The 8332-nt window shown below is 53.8% G+C and overlaps 1 protein-coding gene across 1 annotated transcript in view; it reads right to left on the reverse strand.

Moving 5' to 3' along the window:
* EFCAB6 (EF-hand calcium binding domain 6) overlaps positions 1–8332 on the reverse strand; it is a 169581-nt gene that overhangs the window by 83256 nt on the left and 77993 nt on the right. The window contains exon 10 of the mRNA XM_014535127.1: positions 7784–7932. Coding sequence (XP_014390613.1) covers positions 7784–7932 — 149 coding nt within the window. The remainder of the gene's footprint in view (positions 1–7783; positions 7933–8332) is intronic.

Raw genomic sequence — 8332 nt, forward strand, 5'->3', positions numbered from 1 at the left:
GCACCAGCTGCCACACCAGGTGCGGGGTCCTTGAGCAAGGGCGTGCGGTGCCAAGTGGGCGGGAGGCAGACTGCCCGCACTGACTGCTGACGCCAGCGGCCGAGAGCGCTGCTCTCGTGTGGATCGGCGCGGGCGCCGTGAGAGAACAAGTGCGCGTGTGCGCCCACAACCACACGGTCCCTCCGTCCCCTCCCAGGCGCCACTGGAGCCCTTCACAGAGGGTTTCCTTCTGCCTCCAGGGCCAGGAGCTGCGGAGGGAACTTGAGGTCAGATGAGATGGAGGTGCACGCGACCTCATCAAAGAGCGAGGGATGTGTGGTCCGGAGGTGCGACCCACACACCCAGCCACGGCTCCCGCTCAGGGCAGCACCGGCCTCTAGAACTCTCCTGCCCCCTTCTTCCTCCCCCTCCTCGGGCTCTCAATCCCTGGAGGAGCCAGAGAACAAGTTTGCAAAGTGAGGAAGGAAGCAAAGTGCAAAGCGGGGAGAGGGAGCAGCAGCCCCTGAGCCCCTGGTTCTCGCCTGCGCCAGGCCCCGTTTAACGGAACCCACAACTGACCGCTCTGTGAGAACGGCTCCGCAATACCAACCCAGACAAACGGAAAGGCGGGGTCTCCCATGTGTTCAGCCAGGGGCAAAGAGCAAGGCCCAGGGCGCGAGTTTCAGGGACGGCGAGAGATAAGGCTAGTTTCTTTAAGATCACAGTCCCCGAGTCTCGCCAGCTCAACCTGGGTGACCCGTGTGCCACCACCCAGCTGTCCATCCGTTCGAGCGTCCACAGGAGAAGCCGAGCTACCCTCTCCTTTCACTCGAATTATTGCCGCAATCCCGATCGGGCTTGTGTCTCGTTCGTCTTCCCCAGTAAGTTTCCAGACTTCAACCAGCTGCTCTTTGAAATGCACGTGTGAGCAGATTACTCTCTCGCTTCAAGTCCCTCCATGACTCTCCATGCTCTTGGGATAAAACGGAAGCCCTCCTGGCACTCGCAGCCTGCAGCTGGGCCCTACCAGCACCTCTGGCCGCACCCCGCGCCGGGCCGCCCCCTGCTCCCCCGGCACCAGCCACACGGGTCCTTCCGTCCTCACAGGCTGTGCTCCTGTCCTCGCTCCCACACCCCGCGGCTTCCCCATCGTGACCCACTTCCCACACTTCACCTCCTTGGTTCCATCCCTCTGGCGAGTCTAGTTGAACCATTCCTCTCTCAAGGAAGCCTTCCCCGACTTCCTCCCGTAACCAGGGCGATTGGCCCTAGTGGCCCGTCTCTTAGCGCGATGTCACCTCCTTACAGCCTTTCCACTATTACCTAGGGGTTATAAGCAGCTAAGAACTGCATAGCCCTTTGGTTATGATTATGGTTATCATCATCACTGCTCCTTCTGCAGCTGCTGCTAGCACCATGTACATGGTCAAGAGGAGAGAGAGATGGATTGGCTGACGATCATTAGGCAGACGTGGCAACATCCAACAGGGGGATTACGACAGTAGTTTGAGGCACCGCTATTCATGCTTCTCCCGAAGGCTTCCCTGCTTTTGGACCCTCTCGGTCAGCCTTGGTTCTCTCAGTGACCCCCTTTCCCGGCCCCTTCAGGCCACAGAGATCATGTCTACCCCACCAATGACTCCACTTAATCCCCCTTCTTGGGGGGAAGATCCTGCCATCAGCTCACAAGCACCTGCTGGCTGCCTAGACCTGGCCCATGTGAGCCGGATCAGAGATCACAGCAGGGTAGGGATCAGCTTCCTCATGCCCCCCCAAAAAAAAGTGCCCCTGGAGTTGCTCCCTCCACACCCTGGAGTCACACCCTACCCAGCCCTGGTCCTGGGACCACTGATCTCGCCTCACGCCTGGCTTCGCCTTTCCCTGAAAGGCGTGGAGGTAGAAGAGGTCTCAGACACCGAGTGTGACACTCCGGGCAATAACTGGAGATACGTCCCCGGTGATGCTGTCCCGCCTCACACAATCTGGGCTACACGGCTGGTTCTCTGCTGCGCAGCTCCGCCAGCCGCAGGGGTAGCAGCGCACGGGGCATTCTCAGCAGGAGCGGTTCTGGGGGGAGGCCCGCTCTGGGGTGGGGGGTGGATGGACCTCGGCCCGGCAGCGTTTCTCCCGTCCTCCCGCCCCTCCTGAAACCCGCTCTCCTGCCTGCGACTGGCCCGTTAACAGGTCCACCTGGTGTGAAGCCGGGCGGCTCCGAAAAGCACAGCGTGGCAGTAATGACGGCTGCGCTCGCTGTTCCAGCACCGTCTCCTGCTCCATTAGAAACACACGGGAAACAGCTTTAAAGTCTCCAAACCATTATTTGGATAAAGATTTTATGCCTCATTACCAAGCTGTTCGTGTTTTAAATTTAGCCCGAGACCCTGAGTAGTTAAAAGAACAACAAACTTAAAAAGATGCCTATTTTTTCCTATATTACCCATTCTTAAATTGGATATAAGAAGAATTTCTCACATCGTTTTGTTAGGCATGAGAGATTAGATTTTATTTTGCTTCCTTCTTTATTATTTCCTGTATTATTGGCCTTAAAAGCACCAGTTTTTAAATTTCACTTCTTAAATGAAAGTGCAATAAAATGGACATTTGCTCTCCATGTAGTTTCATGAGTTTTAACTTATCTACGGAGATACCTCACTTTACTGAGCTTCACAAATACTGCGTTTTTACTAACTAAAAGCGAAAAGATCCCGACCTGCTTTATGGCAACACTCGCTTTATTGCGATGGTCCGGCACGGGACCCACCCTACCTCCCAGGCACCCACCCTATCTCCCAGGCACCTACCCTACCTCCCAGGCGTGCCCGCACAGATGCGTAGAACCCGTGCACTCAGGGCACAGAGGGGTTCCCCCGCCCACAGCCTCCCGCACATGCCCCTCTGAGGTCGCGCCCGCCCGGCCCCTACACTCCTCCCATCTCTCCTCCATCCCTACGGACCAAAGCAAAGAGGAGCGCCCGGGGCAGGGCCACCTGGGGCAGGGCCACCGAGGCTGCTCATCGCTGACACTAGTCTCGCCTCAAGCTCATTCTCCTGGGCCAATTCTTTAGCGCAGAACCCTGCAGATTCTCTCTTAGGAGACCACCTGGTTAGTGCTAAAAAGTGGTGATGGTAAAGTAGATTACCTATTTGGAAAAATAATTTAATTTGGATACCACCTTATGTCAGAATGGATTATAAAATGTTTTGTTTTGTTTTGTTTTCAAAGAATAAAAACAACAACAAAAAACAAGCAGTGTGGAAAATGTTTTTTTCAAGCCTGGGTAAGAATGATGAATTTACAGATTTTTAAGCCACAGAAGACATTGCAAAAGAAGATTCATGTCTGTGATTATTTTGAAACTAGAGGCCCGGTGCACAGAATCATGCACTGGGGGGAGGGGGTCCCTCAGCCCAGATTGCGAGAGGGCGCAGGCCAGGCCGAGGGACCCCACCAGTGCATGATCGGGGCCGGGGAGGAACGCGGGAGGTTGGCCAGCCTGGGAGGGACTGTAGGAGGGCTCTAGGGCGTGTCTGGCCCATCTCGCTCAGTCCTGATTGGCTGGACCCCAGTAGCAAGCTAACCTACTGGTCAGAGCATCTGCCCCCTGGTGGTCAGTGCACATCACAGCGACTGGTCGACCGGTCGACTGTCTGTCCCCTCGTGGTCAATGCACATCATAGCAAGCGGTTGAATGACCTTAGCATATCATTAGCATATTACGCTTTGATTGGTTGAATAGACAACTGGACACTTAGCATATTAGCCTATTATTATATAGGATGTGAACTTCAACCCGAAGAGCTTATCATGCAACTGAGGGAAACAGCAAGTGGGGAACCCACCAGAAGACCAGGAACAATGCCTTCTAGGGCCTGCGAGGAATAACTCTCAAACACGCATTCCACTCCCTATTCAATGTTCATTAATCAGCCAGGGGGAAACAGACACTGTTTGAAAACAAAGACTGAACTCACCCCTCACAGGACCTCACTGAAAGGACAACTAAAGGACATCCTTCAGGAAATGGACTTCAGAAGGAAGGAGTGAGACTTAGGAAGCAGTGATGAGAAAACATGCTAGTAAACATGAGAAAATCCAGACAAGTATAGACCACATCCTATATAATAAAAGGCCAGCAACCATAACGGCATAATGACCAGAACAACCGATCAGCCAGTCGCTATGAGGTGCATTGACCACCCCTCGGTCCCTCCCCTCAGCCTACAGGCTCCTATCGCTGGATGGCCAACAGGGAACCACAGGGAACCGGGGTGGGTGGCGGCAGTGGGGCAGGACTGGGGACTGGTGAGCGGACGGAAGGCAGACGTCTTGGTCCCTCCCCCCAGCCTGCAGGCTCCGATAGATTGCCAGATGGCAAATGGGGAACCGGGATGGGTGTCAGCAGCGGGGTGGGACTGGGGACTGGCGAGCGGGCGGAAGGTGGCCCTGATTGCAGGGTAGGCCTAGGGACCCTACCCGTGCATGGTTTCATGCGCTGAGCCTCTAGTTAAATAATAATAATAATAATAATAATTCTGGTGCTGTCAAAACAAGGAGGGATCAAAGCACCAGGTGACAGTAGCGTGGAAGTTAAAGGTGTGTGTTTCATTCACAACAGCAGAAATATGGGTTAGCTTTGGGCTTTATAAGTTTAGAGCATGTGTTACAAATTTAAGGGTAATCACCACAAGAATAGAAAGAAAATATTTAAGTCTCTAGATAGTGGAGAGAAAAAAGAGTGATAAGGAAAACTCAGAACCAAACATGATTGAGAAGGAGATAAAAGATCAGCTGAGTAAATAAGACAGTACAAAATAAAGTGGTAGGAAAAATCCAAAACAGCCATCACAATAAATGGAAACAGACTAAAATTTACCATTGAAAAGGCAAAGATGTTCATTTTGGAATTTTGAAAAAGCAGATACAGAATATGACAACCAAAGAGCGAAAGTAAAAGTTCAGGGAAAGATATACCTGACAAGTAGTAATCTAAAGAAAACTGTTATGCGTATTTTAATATCAGCTAAGGGTGCCCGGCCGGAGTGGCACCAAAAGGTTGCCAATTCGATTCCTGGTCAGGGCCCATACCCAGATTGCGGGTTGGATCCCAAGTCGGGGTGTGTATGGGAGGCAACTGATGGATGTTGCTCTCTCTCATCCATGTTTTTTTCTCTCTCTCCCTCTCCCTTTCTCTCCCTAAAATCAATCCTATATAATAAAAGGCTAATATGCAAATTGACCAAAAGGCAGAATGACCAGCTGCTATGACATGCACTGACCACCAGGGGGCAGACGCTCAACGCAGGAGCTGCCCCCTGGTGGTCAGTGCGCTCCCACCGGGTGAGCGCCGCTCAGCCAGAAGCCCTGAGCCGGGCTCACAGCTGGCGACTGCAGCAGCAGTGGCGGCGGCCTCTTCTGCCTCCTAGGCAGCAATAAGGATGTTCAACTGCCGGGTTAGGCCTGGCAGTCAGGTTAGGCCCAGCAGTCAGACATCCCCCAAGAGCTTCCAGACTGCGAGAGGGCACAGGCCAGGCTGAGGGAACCCTCCAAGTGCACAAATTTTGTGCACTGGGCCTCTAGTAAGAATATATTATTTTTAAATCAGATAAGGTAGATTATAAAAGTCAGAGGGATTAAAAGGTATCTATATACTTCTAAAGGGATCATTGACCAGGAGGATATGACAAGTCTTTACTTCCACATACATGCACCAGGGGACACACCTAATTTACAACTCATGGTATTAAGCCGCTGGGCATTCACCTTGCCATTGTCGCACGTGCCCTGTTCCACCGGGACCTCTGGGTGAATGCGGGAAAGGGCACGACTCAGGAAACCCCTTTCCCGGGTCACTGGCTGGAACAGGCTATCCCGGAAGCACGGTGCTGGCTGCAGTGGCCTCCTACTACGCTCACTCCCTGCACCTGTCACCGTCTTCACCGCCACCGCCACTCTGGTCGGCCACACTGATTTCCGCCTTCTTAACACCCCCCACAACGTCTGGCAGAGAGAAGCACTCAATATGTATCCATTACACTTACAACTCGGAAGACCACACGGCAGCATGAAGAATGTCTGTAATATGCATTCCTATTTTAAAAAGCACAATATAAAACTGGAGACACACGCGGATTACAAATATGTAAAAGTTATAGATGTATGCGGACACAAAGCAGAAGAGAGTGTGGGAAATGAAAACAGTAAATTTGCTACGTGAGGTGGGTGGTGACTTCCTGGTTTTGATTTTTCTTGCTGCTATTAAATCACTACTTGTTTCATTTTGAAAATGAGCTAGAAAGAAATGTCTGTATAACTTTCAGTTATCCAAGAAGGCAATCCTGCAGAATGTCACCGTGCACAGGGGGACCCACAGCTGCTTGCTGGCCCACGGGCGCACTCGCTCCCGGGCCACGCTCACCGCGCCCTTCACTGTGGGAGGCAGGTGGCCGTACGTGGCGACTCTGCATACACAGGGTGCGGAGAGGGAAAGGGGGTGCAGTGGGAAACGACCCGCTGGTCTAGCTTAGCACCCCTTCTTCCTCTTCCTTCTCCTAGGCTTTTCCTTTCGAGTTCACCCGAGTGCCAGCAGTGACCAGAGCTCCGTGAGACAATCTTCCCATTAGCCTCCACCCGACCTCCCCTGCGAAAGGTTCTCTGAGCTCCTCACCCAGAGTTCCATCTCCACACACCACTCCCAATGGGAAGGAAACGGATCCTGGAGAAATGGCTGATTCCAGGTCGGGGCCAAAAGATGACCCGAGGAGCCGGAGCATGTGTCAGCCGGAAAGCAAGAGAGTGACACAGACTCTGAGGGTGGCAGCAGCGGCCTCGGGGCAGACACAAAAGGCTCCCGCTTCCCCCGCCCCCCCCCACCACAATGGAACAGACTGAGTATCAATGAGAATGACAACTGCAACAAATCAAAATGGGTCGGTACTGTTTCTCAAGACAGATGGCTCACTGCTCTAGGAAGGTGCTAGGAAGCCCAGGGTCTCCTGCCTGTCTTAGGTTGATGGGGCCTCATTGTCGCCAAGTCACTGGGGAGGGGAAGCTTTCACCGCAGGAGCAGCCCCACCAATAAGAGCAGGGATGACCCACGGGAACATCACTGCTCGGCAGACTCCGGACCCAGCGCCCACTAGTCCGGTCAACGTGGCTGCGCACATCGCCGGAGGAGACATGCAGTCCCTCATGAAGAATTCCTGCCCCCAGACTGGACGTGGGTCTACAGACCTACCCGTTCCAGGCGGGCGGGGGAGGGAGGCGGGAGGGCATGCTGACTGCCACTGTGGGCACCACCGTCAGATTCGTGTCGTAAGAAACTCCTCGTAACAAACAGCGCGACTCCTACACGCGCCTCACGGGGATGATGAGTAGATGGAGAGGGGCCTAGAGAATTGTGGCAAACCAACCCGCTGACGTGTGCGGCCTGATTTGGATCCGGACTCAAATACACGTCATAAAAGAAAACAGAGACAACTGGTCACATGTGAACCCTGACTGGACATTATCAGCATCGATGACTCTCCGAGGTGTGGACACGTGTTTCCACAGGTTTCTAAAGAGTTCTTATCGTTTGGAGATCTAGCCAGTGAAATGTGATGTCTGATGTTTGTTTCAAAAACCCCTGGGGCTGAGGGCGTGGGGACCTGCGCGCATTGATCCTCTCAGTCTCTTTGCTTCCGCACGGGTTCAAGCTTTTCAGCAGCGAAAAGCCCAAAGCATTTAATAGAAATAAAGGAGGCGCTCCTTCCCTCGCGGCTGACGTGGAGGGAAAAGATGTCCAGGGAGCAGCGGGACTCTTACCGTTTCATCAGCGAGATGAAGACCCTCCGCGGCAACTGGAACACGAAGGAGTCCAGGACGATCTTGAGGTAATTGAGGGAGATGTACCCGCACTTGGAGGGGTCCCCGGCGCTCAGGGCCTTCTCCACCTTCTCGCGGCACTTGGAAAGCTGCAAGGGATTAAAATGAGAGGGTAGCAGTCACAGGCCCCAGCTGCCCAGAGCGGCTCCACCTCCTTTTACCGAAACGTCTTCACACTTCCCTCTCCGAACACTGATCAGACAGTGCGACGGCAGGTGCTGAAGCTCACAGGCTAATGCCGAGCTCCTGCAGAACAGGGCCGGGCACGGCTGCTCGCTGCGGGCGGGCAGGCTCCCAGGACCAGCAGGGCCCGGAGCAGGGCCCTCAAAAACGTCTTCCTTCCCTCTCCGAACACTGATCAGACAGTGCGACGGCAGGTGCTGAAGCTCACAGGCTAATGCCGAGCTCCTGCAGAACAACAGCGGGCACGGCTGCTCGCTGCGGGCGGGCAGGCTCCCAGGACCAGCAGGGCCCGGAGCAGGGCCCTCA

The sequence above is a fragment of the Myotis brandtii genome, unplaced genomic scaffold (genome assembly GCF_000412655.1).
Source record: "Myotis brandtii unplaced genomic scaffold, ASM41265v1 scaffold138, whole genome shotgun sequence".
In the NCBI taxonomy this organism is placed as follows: domain Eukaryota; kingdom Metazoa; phylum Chordata; class Mammalia; order Chiroptera; family Vespertilionidae; genus Myotis; species Myotis brandtii.